This window comes from Aulonocara stuartgranti (genome assembly GCF_965226115.1).
Source record: "Aulonocara stuartgranti genome assembly, chromosome: 7".
NCBI lineage: Eukaryota > Metazoa > Chordata > Actinopteri > Cichliformes > Cichlidae > Aulonocara > Aulonocara stuartgranti.
Window position 1 is genome coordinate 46,669,117 of NC_138945.1, and position 20,697 is coordinate 46,689,813.

At 39.0% G+C, this 20,697-nt stretch overlaps 1 protein-coding gene across 6 annotated transcripts in view; it reads left to right on the forward strand.

The window, feature by feature from the left end:
• The window catches only part of LOC309709937 (copine-8-like), a 91,834-nt gene extending 73,764 nt beyond the window's left edge, over positions 1-18,070 (forward strand). For 4 of the 6 annotated variants that reach the window (XM_082538931.1, XM_082538935.1, XM_082538934.1 and 1 more), the window contains 5 exons: positions 3,702-3,829; positions 8,292-8,394; positions 9,517-9,574; positions 10,290-10,363; positions 11,836-18,070. In XM_082538931.1, coding sequence (XP_082395057.1) covers positions 3,702-3,829; positions 8,292-8,394; positions 9,517-9,574; positions 10,290-10,363; positions 11,836-12,048 — 576 coding nt within the window. In that variant the 3' untranslated portion in view covers positions 12,049-18,070. Of the gene's footprint in view, positions 1-3,701; positions 3,830-8,291; positions 8,395-9,516; positions 9,575-10,289; positions 10,364-10,683; positions 11,199-11,835 lie in introns of those variants that run through there. The other 2 variants (XM_082538933.1, XM_082538932.1) reach the window with 2 other exon arrangements.
• The last annotated feature ends 2,627 nt before the right edge of the window (positions 18,071-20,697 follow it).

Below are 20,697 nucleotides of genomic sequence, written 5' to 3' on the forward strand. Positions count from 1 at the left end.
TCAACATTATGAAATTTGGTAACGTTAAGACTTTTTTGAACTGTAACTGTGATGCAGTGACTGGCACTGTCAGTTCACAGCATGAAGATTTTGGTTGGTTCTTGGTTCATGAATTACCTCATGAATCTCCTCCAGTTAGGTTCAGCGATGATTCCTTATTGGCTGCAGTTGTGCATGTCTGGGTGTCTGCCTCTGTGTTAGTACTGCGATGGACTGATGATCTGTCAGTGTCAGCTGGGAAAGGTTCAAGTCTGGAATTGATGGATGTAACTTTTGCACTTTTTTCCCAGACCCTCTCATTTGTATTGTAGATAAGATAAGATAACCTTTATTAGTCCCACACGTGGGAAATTTGTTTTGTCACAGCAGGAAGTGGACAGTGCAAAAGTTATGAGGCAAAAATTAGAATACAATAAGAATAAATACAGTACACAACTGTACAGAATAGAATAAAATAAAATACTATATACAGTAGAATAAAATAAAATAAATATACAATAAGATAAAAATAGAATACAAATACAAATACTATATACAACTGAGTAAAAATACAACGATGACAGAAAGGATTATTGCACTTAGTATTATACAGAAAGGATTATTGCAGTCGCTGAAGGTAATTTTTTGAGATTAATTTTTTAAAGGATTCTGATAAATTTACATCGATTTGTGTGTAATTGTGTCTAGGAAATTGGTACCTTCTCATAAACCTATGATTAATTCATTAAAATAGATTGGAGCAGGTTTGTACTTTGTGGAAGCTGCCATATCCCTCCACCGTGTATAAATACAGTCGGCAGGAAGAACTTCTAGTTTCTGACTAATTGTGTTTTATGTACGTGGCTATAAAATGGCTCCATAAACAAAACAAGGCAGAGGAGAAGAGAGGCTGTAGGAGTTTGCGTGCTGACATTTCAATTTGTGCCTGCACCTTCAGACTAAAGATATAAAGTAGCTCTGTTTTACCTTTGGAGAAGGAGTCCCTCTCACTAAAGAAATTAAATTGCAAAAAATAAGAAAATGCCAGTGGTATCTAAAAAATATAGTATCCTCTTCCTCCTCACATCAAGCCTCATCTCCTAAACTGAAGTCAGGGCTCTAACAGCGTGCATAAGTTTATTCCACGATATTGTCAGCAGATAAGACATGTGACCTGAACAGCTAAAAAAGAGCTGACTAAACAACAACAGCTGGTTGTAAGCTAACATTGCTCTCGCTAATGTTATAGTCAAGTGTCCTAAAAATCATACTTTCCCTCTGATAAAGAGTTTGATTACATTCTCACAGCATATGAGCATCTTACTGACAGAAAACCTCAGCATGTTCTCAGCAACTCATTTTAGCTTTGCTGTAATCGGACAGAGGTGAGCTTCTCAGACTCATTGATCTGTATCTGACTCCTTCCACAAAGTTTTACAGCCTTTTCCCGAGTAAATACGCTTCTCACCCAGCATTGACAGCTGAGGTATACAGTGGGCTGACAACTCAAATGGGTAGGGGCATTCTACTGACATGCAGCAGTGAAGATTTGACCTACTGTAGCTTTAAACTTAGGGTTGAGATCCCACATTGTTCATATTGAGTAGAAATAGTTGTGCTTTTGACTGTTCATCTCTCCTTATTCCACTCATCCATTTGTCTCTACCACTCTGCCAGTGTCAAGTGCTCTAGGGCTGTAGACATCCTGACCATTACTCAAGCCGCACATAATCTCTTCTTGGTCGACTCTCACCTCCAGATGTTGCTCCAGAGGCATTTACAGCCATTACAGCTGCTCAGCATCGGCTACTCCCTAAAGGCACACATGCATTAATTTAACGATTGAGGATCTGACTGAGTCAGCTCTTAAAGAGGAAGGCTACAGCTGTGTAGCCACAGTGGGAGAAGGCCACCACTGAATCTGACGTTAATTATGCAAGCTCCATTTACAAAACAATGGAGTCTCATGTGCACTGTTCGTACTCATGGGTAGCCAAGCAGAGTTAGTGAGGATGGTTTCTTACTCAGATAATTGAAAGCCTAAAACATATGGGTAGTTTAAATAATGCATTGTTTCCTTTTTTGCGACTTTCTTTTGGGCCTCCAAAAGCAGTCAACCAGGCACAGATTTAATATTTTAATATTACAGATGTGGGAGACACAGAGGAAGAAGCCAGAGGATGGGCTTATGTCAGAGTCTAATACAAATTATCATCATGTTTGATCTTTTTATAACTAACACTGCAGCTCCAACTTGCCTGAGGATACCATTTACCGAACTGATGCAAAAGAAGGATTAAAGCCTTCCTTAAACTATGTAATTTATAAGTCTAGCTGAGATTCTGCATCCTTAAAAGATCTTTTACACTTGGTGTTAATATTGGAGTATTATCGATGTTTTGGCCCTGGGTTGACCACTTTTCACGTCTCTCAATATGCTAACAGGGAATCCTGTTGTTTGACACTTTGCATCCGAACATGTTCGTTACGATAATTAATTATAACTCTGTCCCAGTCCAGGGAGATCAAATTTAATACAACTTTATATTTTGTTTCCCTGCAGCATGGTGATGTTTTTATTATTCCTTTTAGCAATAAGGAAGTGTCTTCAAATATCAAAACACTTTGCAATATAATTTCATTTAGTTTAATGCCTGATGTTAGATACATGCTACAATCGAGACACTGAGTGCCTTTGAATAAACATTGAGATCAAATCAGTGAAGGTGACAGGATGTGTAAACGTTTAGCCTATGGTGCTGTGAACATATCAACACATATCAACGAAATATATGTCAATATAATCTGTAATTAATTTTGGGCATTTAACATTTGATGTTACTGTAAACGCAGGTTTACAAATCGCCCGTTAAATTGCATCTCTTTTTGTTTTTATCCTCCTACTCTTGATCCTTAGTGCAGTTCCTTAAGATCCCTTCCTTCTTTAATGCTTTTCTGAATGACTTCCTGTCTTACAAAGGAGGTCTGAACATCAGGTGGATGGGGCTTACAGCCAGAGTTGTGTTACTTTGATTAACATGTTAAGAAAATCTACTTTTTGACATCATCGAGAGCTAAGTGTAGAAAGAACTGTCTGAAAGTGAGAATTTAGAGAACCTGCTGAGTTTTAATTGGTATCATTTTTGCTACATTTGGCATTTTTTGCAATTTATTTATTCAGGTTTTCAGGGGGAAAAAATCTAATGGTTTAGAGGTCTCAAAAACTCCCAGACTCCTGTATCAAAAACAGTACACTTTGCGTTACAGGGATAACACAAAATTGACATTGACATAGAGGCGAGACACACTGTTCAGGTTGCTGTCAGGCAAGAAAGCTAATACACAGAGAGAGAGAGAAACCTGTTCATCCACAATTTAGAATCACAAATTAACCTCACGTGTCTGTCTTTGGACTGTGGGAGGATACGGGAGCATCTGGAGAGCACCCACAAAGAGAACATGCAAACCCTGCAGACAGTCCCCAGGCAGGTTCAAACCTAAATCTTCTTGCTGTGACACAGTAGCACTATCCACTGCACTGCCAACTGTCTTAAATATGTTAAGTAGAAATTTAAGGCTCTTTTTTGCTGTGACAAGATGACTTAGACTGCATATTTGAGTTTTTTATTAGTGACTCTAAAATCTTCCAAGGGCCTTTTGTGCAGATGAAATTTCTGAATGTCTTATTGTTAACTCATTCACATCTTTGTGTTTTTGTGCAGAATGGTAATCCACAGAACCCATACTGCACTGGTATTGAGGGTGTGATGGAGGCCTATTACCAGAGTCTCAAGAGTGTACGTCTTTATGGACCCACCCACTTCTCCCCTGTTATTAACCATGTGGCCAGGTACGTCCATTATAAATACACCGAGGGATGTGAAACATGTGGTCTGACACGTGTTAATGTCATTAAGCACCATGTCACCAAGAATTGTGCAGCTCAGCAGGAAAGATTCCTAAAAGATTAATCAGCCTTGGTGAAGTTACAGCTTTAAGTGGAGGGAAAAGATGGGGATAAATGTGCTAACAGCACCATCACCTGAGAGGAATCAATACCTGCTGTGGTGGTTTGAACATGCAAAGTGGTCATCACAGTGCTTTCAGCAGAAGTCTGCTTCTAGCCTGCACAGTGGCTGATAGACTGGCTTGAGGAGCAAGAATAGGAGCTAATGAGATTTGAAGAAAAAAGAGAAAACAGCTGAGATGCACCTCTGAAGAAATGGCAGTGTGACTCAGTGTTTTCATAGTATACAAACAGTTGGCATTAAGCAGGATTCCCTTATTTAGCAGCAATACAGAAAGTATCAGCTATATGTAGTAATAACACCAAACCAAGCTGCTACATTATACAATCAAAAAGCCAGATGATAAATTAAAAAATAATTGAAATCAACTTCGAAGTTCATTCTGCATCTCCATGTTGTCAAAAGTCTATACAAGGCTCAGCATCACTTCTAATTTCATGATGGTCGGCTCATTCCATCATTCTGAAATAAACACGGGCATACCACTACTACTATTCCTACTCAGTTGTTAAAACATATATAATGAGTGCTGTAAAAATTTTAGGTTCTAATACTTTTCTGGATATATCTTTTTAAAAAATGGTTCATCAACCCTCTTTACGGCTATTCTTTTGCACATTGAAATCTGCGTCAGACTATCAAAGATAAAAGCCTGAATATGTTATTGGTCATTGCCACCATCAAAATGAATCAGGATCTGTAATTTGGTAAAGATACAAAAAATGAAGAAAAACATTCACGCTCTTACTGTAAAGTCATATAAAGACAAATATTTGAGCATATAAAGTTTTTGATTAGTATTCAGAATGATTGAAATTTACAGAAAAGCTTGAATTTAATTTATTTTTTTCAAATTTTAATCGCCCGATAAATCTTTTAATGTATAACTATAATTATCGTATAGAGTAGTTTCCTTTCTTTTTCCAAAAAGCCATCGATTGAATCATTTACTGAATCCAAAGATTAGACTTAAAGTTCTTAAACTGTTCTTTTGAACATAGTTTTAAAATAACATTTATAAGCTCAGTGCATACAGGATTATGATTGCTGGCGCCACTGCTGTGAATAACAGTAAATGTCACACCTCCTACCGCTTCACAGATATACAATAGATAAATCCCTTTCTGGCCATCCCAAGAGCCATAAATAGACAATTCCCTATGCTTCAGTGTTAAAGAGTTCGAAACCAGATCAGCGTGAGACATACCAAGTTGACTTTTCACTGGATCAGCAAATATGCTCTTCTAAAGGTTTCAAATATTTAAAACAAGTAATACCTTTAGCAGATACTGAAAGAAGCTGTCAGCTGCACTTACTCAATTCACACAAAAAAATCACCGATAGAAAGTTACGTGCTGTTTCCTAGTTCTGTGTCTTCCAACTCCCACCTGACATCCTCTATTGCCAGATCTTGTCTCATGATCCTCAAGATTGACTGTAACAAGCACTTCCCCCCCCTTTCATCATCGGCTTTCAAATCCCATCTCTGCAAGCGTCCGCCCACTCAGCCTGAGAATAGATGCATTGTTCACTCCTCACTTGTGTGGAGCATCTGACTGAAATCCAGGAAGATGGCACTTAGAAACAGTGGCATCAAGTCACGTCAAATCACTAATTGCTTGACTGTTTTCACCTAAGAGTGTTGTTTAATGTATGGTCTCAAAATGCCATGGCACATCACTTCAAAAGTTTTGGTTCATATAACGAAAACCTCTGCAGGCATTGGCTGAATCCATCATGTTTAACAGTATTTTTTTAACTGTTATGAAGTCAATGTAATAAACTTGTTCTGCATGAAACTATATTTCAAAGTATTTATCTTTGTATATTAATTGGGTTTCTATATTAACTTTTAATGCTGCAAGTAACATGTTATACGCTATAATAATCACATACTAATAAGCATTAGTAAGGCATTAGTGTTTACTTAATCATTTATAAAGCATTACTCCTCCTTAGTATGTAATTAAATACAGGTATAAATGTGTGTTCTTTAATATATATTATCATTGTTTGTGAATGTTGTTAAGGTTCAAAATTGAGGAGGGAGAGTACAAACCACCCTTGGTCCAGAAGCTCTTGGTCAAACAATGATTTTAATGACTACACACGTGTGGGAAGACACTCTGTACGCAGACAGCCAGTAGTCCTCGACTTAATCAAAGCATAAACAGATATTTTATAGCATCAGGGTTTGTTTACTGACGCCCCTTCATGCGTCACAGATACATTTTATACATAGATCAGATCAACACCACAATGGCTTTTCACCCAGAAAATCATCTTCTATTTTCATGGCTGGTACTTTCCGTTCTTGTCTTAAAGTAAATTGTTCCTCTTTCTTGCCGAGACAACAAGGACGGTTCCTCTTTTACCGAGACACTTTTGCAGTTACAACCAGACATGACTAATCTCTCCTCTAAATAAATTTAACTCATGTGTGTGTGTCACGACCTCACATGCTCTTTCTCAATTCACCTGTTGCACTTCTGACCTTTCACCAGACCAGAGGCTCACTGAGACTATGTGTATGTCTTCTACTAAATAAATGTTTTAATCAAAAACCCCTACTAAAAGCTTAATATGAAATGACCTGATATATAAGTGTTTTGTAAGCATGTATTGCAATTCCTTCTATGTTCTAGTTTTCCCTCAGCATGGATCATCTAGACACTCTCACTAGATGAAGCTTAAGACCATTAATGAACCTGAACATCAACTCAAATAAGCACAGATATGCATTGTGTATAAAATAGTCATAACTGCTTAAGGCCTTCTTAAAGCTATCTGTTACATTGTTAAAGCCTCGTCTTAGCCTGCTGCTCAAAATAACTTCCACTTCTGCAAAACTCTCCAAGCCTGTTTCCTGTCCTGTTACTTTTAGCCTTTCTGAAAGACACACTGTTTAAACCTCTAAACACAATATAAACTCCAGATTATATTATTAATGCAATGGTAATGATGACAATTATTTAACAATAGCAGTAAAATAATTTCCCTGCTCCACAATGTGTTAATAAAAGTTTAATAAATACTTTTCATTGAAATGTAATATTTAGAAATGTTGTGATTACAAAAAACGTTAGAAAAAAGTCTGGCTTTCATTGAGAATAGGTGTGAAATACTTGAATGAAAACCAGTTTTTGTGCGCTTTGTGTGTTAAATACCCCAAACCTCAAACTAATTAGTGTAGCCATGCCCTTCAAATATGCCTATTTCACTTTTTACGTAATTTTTTTGGGCCTGGCAACTACACGCAGCTGTAATTGGTCCAGTTGTCTTCCATAAAATAAGATTATAATTTTATTGATCTCTGAGGGATAATAACCTAATATGAGATTTTATCTAATAAGGTGATTGCTGAGGGCAATGTGTGGGGCTTGAGACAGGGGGATTTTAAAGGGCTGCTCCAGCAAGTTAATATTGTGCTCTCATAAAATTGGATCTTCCATAAACTTGCTCCCTCTGACACATAAACTGGTAAGTGCAGTACATATTAAAACTTTAATCAGCTTCAGATGAAAAAAATGCTAATGAAATACCAACAGGATTAAAAATAAAGAAATCAAGTTTGTTAATGATGGAAGTGCATTTTGCATCTTGCAGTTACAGTTAGGATGCCATGCCGGCAGCCTCGCCTCTGTCAGTGCGCCCCAGGGTGGCTGTGGCTACGATGTAGCTTGCCATCACCAGTGTTTGAATGTGTGTGTGAATGGGTGGATGACTGGATGTGTAAAGCGCTTTGGGGTCCTTAGGGACTAGTAAAGCGCTATACAAATACAGGCCATTTACCATGGTGAAATGCTATGTTATTAGCTTATGCTAGTTAGCTTGGTTATGTAAGAAGCATTGTCCATAAACTGTATAGGTTTATTCTCCGAAACTGAAGCAGGACATAGCAAGCCATTTATGAGTCTCCAGTTTAGTGGCTACAATTAACAGAGGTGAGGCTGGGATAGTATTAACTAGACTCTGTGTTGGCATACCTGTTAAAATGGCCATGCCCCTAACTTTCAGGCCTACTAGTATTCATATGGTACTAAAAAGTAAATGCAGTTACATGCAGTTGTTATAAAGGGTGACACGATTCAAACATCATGGTTTCAACTTGGTGACTTTAACAGAGGAGCTTTTGGAGACGACCTCATGTGGAAATTATAGGAACTGCAGTTTGTGGCGCTTTGACTTTCACTTCATTTTTCAACCCAGAAGTTGATTTTTGGGGCAGTTTTTTGTCATTTTTTGATCGCCTGACCTCTGACACATCATCTCTTTGCACACCAGGTATGCCTCGGCAGTGACAGACGGCTCACAGTACTTCATCCTGCTCATCATCTCTGATGGCGTGATCACAGACATGGCGCAGACCAAGGAGTCCATAGTAAATGTACAGTAGCACTTCACATTTAACCTCTGGTCTATGTATATTTTAAAATGTTTTTCAACTTATTTAAACTGGTAAGCACACAGTGGGTTACTAAACGTGATCTACTGTAGCAGTCCGTGAAATGTGTGCTTATAATCGTTCAGTTAATTTACTGTAGAACTTGCAAGGAACCCTGAAGGTATGATTAAAACCCCAATAGAGGCCTAATAAACTAACAAACATCTAATATGAAAGCGAGAGGGCGAAAAGCAGTGCAGCTGCTATCTTTGCCTCTTCCCTCTCTTTGTCTCTCATCTTTACTAATGAGGGAAGTAATGGAAGAGAGGGTCAGTCTGGTCACCACCACGTCCCTTACCCCCACCCCCAACGCTGCTATGTTCAGCTCTAATAACTCTGCTTTCTAATTAGAGTGATCAGAGTTAATGTGTGTAACGATTTTGGGCGAGCTCATATATTTGGAGCCTCGGCTGCTTGGGCTTAATGCTCCGCACGGCCTCAACGCGCATCCGCTCTCCTGCTTCTTTTTCCACTTTGCCCCCCGTGTGACGTAATGTTATTGTAAAGTGAGATTTGAGAGTAATTATTTACTAGCCCGTGGAGGATCCATGCCCTTCATATCTCAAGCAATTTGGGTGTCCGTCTAATAACCCGGGAAGTTATGAAACACTGAAAAAGCTTCATTCATCCTTCATCAATCCAACTGTACTTTGCTGTCCCACTCAACTAAGATTTAATAAACAATATTGCTATGCAGGCCTGGAGTTCAGCTGCAGCTCAGGGCAGAGGAAGATGTAAATGGGAGTCATTATTAAGCTGTCAAGCTTCGAGAGATTTAGGTTGCAGATGCATGAAATTAGAAACCGTAGATCTCGCCAGGCGAGGGGCTTTATAAAACCGGCTGCAGAGTAAGGACGTAAGGCCCCGTCTGCCTTAACAATGGTATTTAATTTTTTCTATAGAGCTTCCTTTCCTTGGACTGTAACAGTTAATGTATAGTTGGTAATTTGCAGGCCTATTTCACTGGCAGCCTGCACGGTTTAAGATAGCAAATGGTGAAAAGAATGAACGCTGCTTCTTCGCCGCCTTTGATGTGGTTATTCTGTCACTTTCCACCCTTTACAGGCCTCGTCTCTGCCCATGTCTATTATAATAGTTGGGGTTGGACCAGCGGAATTCGATGGTAAGCAGGCTGAATGTGTGTCCGTGTGCAAATACGTGTGTGTCTAAAAGCATGCAGTAATCTTTTGCCCTCACCCCTCGTTCTGCTTCCTATCTTGTCTCCCACATGGTTTAGCCCTTCCTCGTGCAGCTTTTCTTTTCTTCACTCCTCCGCTTACCCTCCCCTTAATTCTCCCTCTCCTCCTTCACAGAAGCCGAGGTAAAGGGTAAATTCTCGCTTTTCAGTCCAGCAGCACTCCTTTTTTTCCATTCTTCTTCTTCTTTATTTTAAATGCGCAAGGGCTACATCACTCTGCTGTGTTTTCTCCCTGAAACATTGGTGTTTACAGTTCACAGAGCAGTCCTCTGTTAAAAAAAGAAAAGAAAAACAAGCTCACTCACGGGGAGCAATGAGCCTGCAGAGTCAACGGGATTAGCACGGATATGAAGTCAGAGTGCGCATTCGCTTTATGTCCCTGTGGTGCTCATTGCTGGCTGTGCTTACATGTATTCGGGCACGTTCCTCTTATGCGCACAGCTACGTGTAACTCACGGCCCCGTGGCTTCACGCTCAGCCGTGCAAATTCTGTGTACTCCTTCCCATTTGAGACTATCAACACTCTAAGTGTAAGCCTGTGGCATGCTAATGACGTTGGCAGGTTGAAACACAAAAACCGTGTGTCATGTTTGCTCACCGCAACGTTGACGGGGTGTTACTGATGCACTTCCCTCCTCAGAAATGATTGAGCTGGATGGGGACGAAGAGAGGATCTCATCCCAAGGACGATACGCGGAGAGGGACATTGTTCAGGTACAGAATACTCCCGAAGACACGGCTGACTGGCTGGAAGGCTGTTCACTCAGCAGAAAGTGTTGAGAGAAATGTGGGATTTATGATTAATGGGAAAGGGTCATTGTGCTTGACCTTCTACTGTGCTCTTGTTCTGAGTCTGCTGGTTTTTCTGTCTTCTCTCCGCTGTCTCGACCCTTATTTCTTCCTCTACGTGCAATATTTTTCTCTTTGTTTTCCTCTCTTTTGCTTTCTTTTTCATAATTTTGCATAAGCGTTTTCTGTTTTTTGTCCACATCTCATTTCCTATATTCACCTTTTCTTTGTTTCCTCTTGTTAAGGTTCAAATATTGAGGAAGGAGAGTAAAAACCACCATGGTCCAACAAGAGCTTGGTCAAACAATTGATTTTAATGAATACACGCGTGGGAAGACCACTCTGTACGCAGACAGGGATTGATCTTCAACTTAATCAAAGCATACACAGATTTTTATAGCATCAGGGTTTGAATTAATGACGCCCCTTCATACGTCACAGACAGAATATATACATACGTCAAATCAAAACCACAATGACTTTTAACACGGTTTAAAAGAACATTGTCTTCATCTTCATAACAGATGTTTCCTGTCAACCTTTCTGATTAGCGCTTCTTCAAAACCGCAGACAATGATTTTGCAGTGAGCGAGCACTTCTGCAAGCCCACAATTACAAGCAAACATGATATCTCACGACCTTACGTGGCACTCTGTGTCACCTCTCACCTACTAACGCTCACAGTCAAACAGAGGCCACTGTCAACCTTTTACTAAAACTATAGATGTAATATAAATTGAATAAATGTTTTAACCAAGAACCTCTACTGAAAGCTTAATAAAAGAATATAAAAGTATAACAGACAATTTGAATACCCTAGTTATTCACATAGCCTCGTCTAACCAGCTCCTCAGAATAACCTGCAGTTAGATTCTGCTTTCGGTTTCATTTCTGCAAACGCTCTGCAAGCCTGCAGTTTCCTGTCACTCTGACTCTGTACAAAGTGTACTCAAAATCAACAGAATCAGCACATACACACTTAAGATTATAACAACCATTCAAAAGCATTTAAGATTATAGATTCAAGCCAACAGTTTAAAGTGGTTATAACTGCACCTGTAATAAAGGCTAATTGGGTACCAAGATGTTTAAACATCTGTATGCAATATCAATACTGTAAATTATAATGCATATTATTAATGCAATGGTAATGATGATTATTATTAACAATAGCAGCAAAATATCTCTCCACTCTCAATACTCTCCTCTCCTCTTTGTCTTCATTTGTCTTATCTTTTCATCTTTGTCATTTTCTTTACTATTCTCTTATTCTCAATGTCCATGTTTCTTATTCTGTACTCTCCGCCTCTTATTTCTCTTTACATTACTTATATCTGATTTCTTCATTTCCTGTTCTCTCCTTTCCTTGTGTCCTTTCCTCTTGCTTCCCCTCTCAGTTTGTTCCTTTCAGAGACTACATTGACCGACGAGGAAATCACATCCTCAGCATGGCCCGTCTGGCTAAAGAAGTGCTGGCTGAAATTCCCGACCAGTTCCTGTCCTACATGAGAACCCGGGGGATCAAACCTGGTCCCTTGCCACCTCCTTACACTCCCTGTCCACCACCAGCTATCAACCCCCTTCTCACAAGAAGGGTAAGCCGAATTTAATGGCTTCCACCCCAGTATTGGCCAGCCGGGTCTACTGTCCTCTCTTTACGCTTCACTCTTCACTGGAAGCTCCTAAGCACATGGCAAACTTTGCCTGCATCTCGCATGTTGCACTTTTGGGAATATTTGGCCGTGAAGGGTGATGAAGACAGCCCTGAGTGCTTCTTCTGTTTAGAAGACTGGACAAAAAGGTGTGGATTTTGAAGGGCAGTGGTGGTGGCCTGAAATCAAGGAGCTGCACCAGGAAGAGTAAACGGGAAAGAAACTCGACAGACTGAATCCAAGCTGTTCCCATTTCCACTTCCTCTGTCTAAGTCATGTCACTTGATATATAAATGTTTACAAAACTGAGGAGTGGAGTGGATCTTTTATTTTCCAGGACGAAATTTATACAAATAAATTTGAATACCTTTCAGAGTCCTATTTTTCAGCTACAGAAACAGGAGATTCTGACTTTGTACAAAAATGTTTAGGCCCCAGTGCCACACACACTTATATATATATATATATATATATATATATATGATTTTTTTTTTTTAATAGAAATAGAGCATGTGCCAGTTTATGAAAAGTAAAGCATGCACTGTTGTCCTGCACTCAGGGCTTTGTCCCCACCACCACTGCCATGTTCCATCATGAACAAACCCACCGGAAATCGTTCCACGCTCCTATCGTCTGCTCCATCCACCTGCCTTGACTCGAAAGGAAGCTGTGCTCCTTGGGAGTCTGGTCAAATCAAATGCAACAGGGACTTGAACCAGCCTTACTTTTTTGTCAGAAAACATTACTGGCACAATGGGTTATGGAAACGTGGATTTCTCCAAGCCCAGAAGTCAAAAACACACATTTCACTACCGAACCTGACTGTGTTGTTACATTTCAGAGTCTTGTTATTTTCATGAAACAACACTGTACTTCAGAAGCATTTCTGGTTTTGTTTTTTGGTTTACATTTCTCTACCTCTCACATTGTTCAGTATTGCCAAAAAATATTGTTAAAAAAAACAGCAAGTGTTGTAAGTGATATTTGGCAAGTCTGTGGTCCGTCACACAGTTTTACCTTTCTCACCACGTATACATCATGTTTGCCAAACTGTACGTTGGGAAGTATAGCATTTTGGTTGCTATCAGATTAGATGGCTCACACCTTTGTGGTAGCAACACACTTTTGATATGAAATTGAATTTGAAAACAGGTAAAAGTGCAGATTGCTTTTCTTTTAACAACTGTCTGCATGGATCAAAGTAATGACTGTAACAACAGTGTTTGGGTCCATGTTTGTGCATCAGTATTGTAACTAAAAGTCCTAAAGTTTCATATATCTCCTTAAATTCAGACTCCACAGAAAACCCATGTTTCATCATCAAATACTCGCATCCTGAAGGCTTTAAAGGTGACAGCAGCTGCTCTTTGCTTAGATTCACAGCAGTGGTTTCAATTAACACTCTCTCTTTTTCAACATTGCTGCTAATAAGTTACATAAATTTTCTTCTTTGTTATACTTATTGTTAGCAAGAACAGTCAGCATGGCATCTAATAAAAGTTAGCTTAAAATTGGAAGGAATTTAATTTGCTTCTTTGGCTTGCTGGACTCCATATTAGCTGTAGCCACCTTAGCTGCATAGAAAGACATTGCCACTACAAGAAAGTGACCCCCTTACTCTGTTTATACATTTTGGACCCCTCTGTGCTGTGAAATAGTGTCTTTGATACGTCACACTAAAATATATTCCACCTCTCATCAGTCTTCAGTTACCTTCATCAGAAAAAAAAAAAAGGATATAGAATTTGTCTCTATTGGTAAATAAATGCCCAAAAAGCAATTGGCTGTTGTAGCAATAATAATAATATTAATAATAATGTCTGATGTACTTAAAAAAATCCAACTATACCATTGGTTTAGATACAGCAAGTGTTCTATATATTGGGGCGATCGTGGCTCAAGAGTTGGGTGTTCGTCTTGTAATTCATCTTGTAATCAGAAGGTTGCCGGTTCGAGCCCCGGCTCGGACAGTCTCGGTCGTTGTGTCCTTGGACAAGACACTTCACCCGTTGCCTACTGGTGGTGGTCAGAGGGCCCGGTGGCGCCAGTGTCCGGCAGCCTCGCCTCTGTCAGTGCGCCCCAGGGTGGCTGTGGCTACACTGTAGCTTGCCATCACCAGTGTGTGAATGGGTGGATGATTGTGTATAGTGTAAAGCGCTTTGGGGTCCTTAGGACCAAGTAAAGCGCTATACAAATACAGGCCATTTACCATATCTCTCAATAGTAACTGCACTTGTTTGATTCTGACAGACTTTTAAAAAAATGTTCTACCTAATAGTAGATCCGTCCAGCCGTCCGTCCGTCCATCTGTTCAGCAATTCTCTTCCACTTGTCGTTGTCACGGTCACGGGGGGACAAACAAGTAGGTAACTGTTGCAATCTGTTGCAACTGCTGTGAATCCAAGCTAACCACAGCTGCTCTCCTTTCTAAAGAAATAAGCTACAGAACTGCTAAAGCCTATATGAATCAAGCTTAGTTTTCAGGTTATTGCACTGTCACTTTCAGATATGTTTCGGCCTTCCCGTTAATGGGTATAAGAAAGCAAAGCACAAACCATGTCCTATTAGACAAGCATCAACCACCTTGTCCAGAGGTCCCTTTTAATCCATGTAAATGTCCAAAGAAAAGCATTTTTTTCTTTATACTTTTGAGACGTGTAGTGTAGAGTTTATGTGTGTGGTAGGGCCGTATTTAGTCAAGGAATAAATATAAAAGAAGGTTTACAACACTTTTTTCTAAACTCACACCTCAAAATAACGATATACTTCTTGGCTGGTGATGCTTAATGAATATGTCTGTTATGTAATATGTTATGAACTGCTTGTAAATTCAGTTTCTTAGACGTTTCTACACTGTACAAAATTTCTGCCTTTTTGTGTATTGGTCAGTATAATGTATGTGTAATGCTGCTTCTTTCTGCTCATTTAAGTATGACATTTTATACCGAGGCCTGTAATCATATTTAAATCATGACTAACAGGCCTTATCAATGTTTATACGTAGGTTATTCATATTTAAATTATGAACGACAGGCCTGTATTTTTTATAAGCAAACTGTTAGATAGTGATGCGTGTTTAATGTGTGCAAGACATTTAAAAGCTAATGATCAAATCCACTCCGTAGCAACGTTTTTCTGCCAAATCTGAAATACTGTTAAGTGTAGCATCTCATCCCAGGATAAAAACGCTTATTCGGTTTGACTGAATAGGGTCCCTCCACGTGGAGGGGAGAGGTGACGGGATGGCGGGGACCCCGTACAACAGTCGGGATGTTGAATTGCAAAATGTAGCACTAGTTTCAAGACTGGAGCAACGTCAGCCTGAACCAGATAAGACCAGATCAGGCAGGAACAGTCTTTTTATAAGTACATGTAAATATACAGTATAATCTGTATATATTGTGCGTACGTTTTCTGGAGAGTTGACTTGCAGCAAACTGCCGGCACTCTGTGACTCTCTTCCTGAAACACAAGGCATGGCCTTTTTATTTATTTATCAAGACAAGATGTGAGCTTCATCTCACGCCCACTCTCTCGTATATACTGTACATGCAGTACATGTATTTGTGTATGAAACATGCATGACACTTACATAACAGTGAGGGTTGTATAAAGATTAAGGGTTTCCTTCTCTTCCTCCTTCTTCTTGTTTCTGTTTTGAAATGCAGCTTGTGTTTTGTTTTATTTTTCAAGAATTTATGGGCAACTCTTAAAAAATCTAAATCTGGATCTTATTAAAAATCTGCACATGATAGAGAATAATTTTACCAATTTATTTTCTTTTAGTATCAGTGCAGAAATCCTCAGAAATGCCCAACTGGCAGAGCTAGAGATCATTTAAAAATGGCTCAGGTTCCTACTAAAAGTGTTAGCATGGGAAGCATGGTTGACATTTTCACTAATTAAACAAATGGGAGAAAAATGACCAAATGCCTCATCTCTTGCCTGTTAATTCAGCATATTCATATGTAGATATCTGTTTATAGTTATTACCATTTGCTATGCTCTGACCCTTGTACTCTGTGCGCCCATTGAGCTTTCTGGTCTCGTACAGGACAATATACAATGATAACTATGGGAGGTGTAGTGCTTTTTTTGTTTGTTTGTCCCTAACAATCAGCCTCTGATTTTCGTGAAAAGTAAATGTAACTTGACTTCTCTTTCATTACACAATCTTATAAAAGGGCCATAAATATATGAAGTTTATATAGTTTGTATAGTTTCAGTTAGAGGGGAACCTGTTTTATTAAGTCCATATTTTAATCTTGGACTCTATTAAAGTAGGATTTTTCTTTGTGTGAAAGCAGCTTCGAAGTCACAGCTAAAAACCTTGTTTATCCTCCGTCAGAAAGAAACCTTTTTTTTTGTTTTTAGCACACTTAACTATGCCTCTAACACATTTTTCTACTAACTGGCTGCACCTCACAAAAACAAGTTTTGAACAACAGTCGGGCTGAACCTTTTCAAAGCCAGAGCTGCATAGCTGGTTATGTTATGGATAAGAGCTGAGCTCATACGGGTTATTTGCACATTTACGTATTATTTCCACCTTTGTAAAAGTATAATAGGTACCATTTAAAATGAACTCTTAGTCAATGGGTGTGACAGGATGTATAGAATTCTTAAATAGCAGCAGTTCCAGATTACAGTGCTGCTCTCACTCTTGCTTCAATATGGGGAGAAACTCTAAAGTTGTCAAACTACAGAGTGGTTAGTTGATTTTTCTTTTTTGTTTTGTTTTTACTGACAAAAATGTTTTATGCATCGTACGTAGGTGAGCATTCAACAGTGTCTTAAACTCAAGAAATTCCATTAATTCCACAAGTCCTCAAGAATAAAATATCACATTCTACAACTAAATGACTTTAACACTATCCCATGTGAGATTATGTAGATCGTTTCTTTGGGATACATAGGTTTGCCCTCAAGAAGAAGACTTCAGAAATCACTGATTCTGTGAGGCTGTGTCAGTGTAGGAGTAACAATCAAAAGCATTTATTGTGTAGGACAGAAAAAAAAATCACTGCTGGTAAACAAACCAGCTTTAATGAAGTAGGCTTACACCTCGCTGCCTCCCACTGCTCATCGTCGCATCCACGTCACTCTGCTAAAGCAGCAGCATGTCAGCATGCCAGGCCACATGAACGCCCATGTGATCTGCACAAATAACATGAACTCTGTTTGCTGTAAATTATCTTGATAAAGTGGTTTAACTGAATGCTTGTGATGAATATCCTGTTTTATCCTGATGTTTTTTATAGCATGGATTAAAACTGCATGTGTGCAACTTTTTTTTTTTTTTTCTATCAGACATGCACCTGTGAGGTTAAAGGAAAAATTGTACTGTGACATCTTTGTGCGTTACTTCAGAATATTTAAGAAAACATTTTTGCCTTAAAAATGTCAATTGATTAGTCTTGGAAATGTGCAATGCCTTCAGATGTTTCCTTCTTCTTCTCTGATGACTTTTCTTTTCTTCTCTTTTTTTTAGTTTTATCTGTCAGTACATTGATGCACGGCCACTTCTCTGTCAGACTCGTCTCGGCATTGTTCGCTCAGAGTCAGTGGTTGAAGTGATGTGAATAACAGGGTGTATGATCCAAACAGAAAAAAACAAAACTAGACGAAAAACAAAAAAATGGTCTGTCTCGCTGAGAGGACAGAATTATTGGGCTGGGGATAGTGCTGTGTGGCATCATGCAGCCATGTTTATTTACCGTGAGATAATACTGAAACTGTTCATCTGCCCCATTTTATTTCATCAGGGGTGATTCACAGTTTTGCATGATGCTTGTAGTGGCACACAAGGCCAATCAAATATGATTTCTCCATTGATATATAATTATTTTAAACCAGTTCTCGAGCTTAGTGATGTTACAAGACAGCACAGGTTTTACTGTTCTAACAGGAAACATAAAGGCCACAAACAACTTACTGATAAAAATGACTGTTTCTGTAACAACTGACGTCTTTAAATAAATATCCCTATCTAAGCTTGTTCTTTGTTTATTTGTTGTTTGTGTGCTCAGAACCCATCTTCTCATGTACAGAGCTTTGAATAATCAGACCCCATTACATGGTCTATGGGAGCCTCTCCTGTGGAACCACTTCCCAGTTTGGGAAACCAGTAACCCATGTTAAAACTTTCCTTTTTGATTTTTTAATCATCAATAATTAGTACAGGATCAGGTGACCCTGAACCATTGCTTGCTTATGCTGCTATAGGCTCAGGCTGGTTCAGGGAGAAGTGTCTTCTTGTTAGGGAGTTCTTTACCACTTTCACAAAGTGCTGCTAACTGAGATTTTCTCTTTAATGTAAGCTCTTTACCTTGCAATATAAATTGACTCAATCAAACAGTTGTGAAGTGGGGCTATATGCATGAAATAAAATAAAATTGGATTGAAAATCCAATTTAGAATTCCTCAAAAGTTCTCAGGAAGCCGGCGTTGATCAAATTAAAGATCCATAAGGTTAATTTGCATAGCATTAGCATCTTTCTCCAACTGGTTCATTTTTCCAATGTATTGAATAATGCCATTTTGTCAAAATCAAGTGTAGAAAAAATATTTTTGCAGAAAAACAAAAAGCTAGCATTCGTATTAATGTTGATTGAACCTGGGATGCCTACATGACTAAGTTTTCACAAACTGTTTCACAAACATTTCCTAAACATGCTACATAATGTACCTAAAAAGTAAGCCCTACACCACTTACACTGCTGTAAAACACAAAACTGAAGCTACTCAACCCACTCTGTTATTGGACACCTGTCCTTGTCAGTGTTGCCAATAAAATCAAAAGAGCCAGCACGCTGGAATAGATTCACACCATTACACCTTTAAAGTGTTCATCTTAAAATTGAATGCATTACAGCAGAGTAACAGGCTGAAATGCTTCCAAGGAGTCCAAAAAATGTGGCTCAGAAATGCAACGTTTTGCCTGAATATTGAGAAGAAATGAGTGTAGCCCTTGCATCCTTGTTACAGTAAAAACTATAACGGACTAGCCAGCTGTGGGAAAGATAAGGGTGGTATTATTTTGTAATATAAGATAATATTAAGCCTTAAGCACCAGGAAACAAACTATGTGCAACAAATACAGTAGTTGATTACTTTGTACCCTATGTGTGGTATCAGCCTAATCCTTACTAAAACTTGTAATTTAAATGAGCCCTGGACTTGAATGAAAAATGTTTGGTTAAGCATAGAAAATGGTTGACATAGTCAAATAATTATGTTAATAAACCTGAAGTTAAGTTCATGAAATGTCCTTTTAAAGCATTTACCGAAACAGCTGATGTCACCTCACACAAGAATAATACCAAACTACGGTTGTAATAAGTTATAATTAGCAGCTTGCAGCAGGATGTTTTAAATAATCGCAACTAGTTAGCATGTTAGTATGTAAAACATTTGAATAGCAGACATGTGACAGAGTGTAGTCAGGGTAGTCGGGCACATCGTGTGCAGAAGTTGCCAATTTCCTTCAACTTTCGTCAGTTGCTACAGACTTCCTGAGGTCTTCAGATTAACTCAAGAACAGTGTGCTGAGAGCTTCTGCATAATGAGCACAGTGCAAAATGCTGGATGCAGTGGTATAAAGCATGCTGCCACTGGACTCCGGAGCAGTGGAGATATCTTCTCTGGAGTGACGAATCACGCTCATTCATCTGACAATCCAATGGATGAAACTGGTTTTGGAGGTTTCCAGGAGAATGGTACTTGTCTGACTGCATCATGTCGAGTGTAAAGTGTTTGGTGGAGTGAGAGCTATGGGGATGTGGGGGTGTCTTTCAGGGGTTTAGCTTGGCCTCTTAGTTCCAGTGAAAGACTTTTAATGCTACATTTTGGACACCTTCATTCTCCCAACTTTGTGGGAACAGTTTGGGGATGGCTCCTTCCTGTTCTAACACAACGGCACACTAGTGCACAAATCAAGCACGTTTGGTGTGGAAGAACTGGACTGGCCTGCACAGAGTCCAAACTGCAACCCAATACAAATTAGAGTGGAGACTTGGAGCCAGGCCTTCTCATCCAACAATGTCTGAACTCAGAAATGTGCTTCTGGAAAAATGAGTAAAATCAGTGTATTTATGGGGGGGAAATCCCATTAATACACTCCTAAACCTTGTGGAAAGCCTTCCCAGAGTTACAACTGTTATAGCAAAGTTGGGCCAACATCATATTCAACCCTATAGATTAAGAATGTGATGCCTCTCAATTTCATATGTGTGTGAAGGCAGAGTAGGAAGTACTTTTGGCAATATAGTGTATATAATGATCTCTAGGGGAGGGACAAAGAAGAGAAATTTATTTCAGTTTTAAAGTAATACCAGACAATCTGAGCAAACCAATAAGACGTGACTATATTTGGACTCCCATGAATTTTCCTGTTCTGGATCTGAAGGATTTTGAAAGGGATTAATGATGTTTTCTCATGGTAGCAGTCAGACGCTGCCGCCATCAGATACTTAGGAATTTTCCTTCTCTTGGTGGCCCATATGGAATTTACAGCATAACGATTCATCAATGCCCTCTTATTTTTGTGACAATGACCTTTGTTTCGCTATTCCATTTTATGGACTCTCTAATTTGTTATTTTGTACC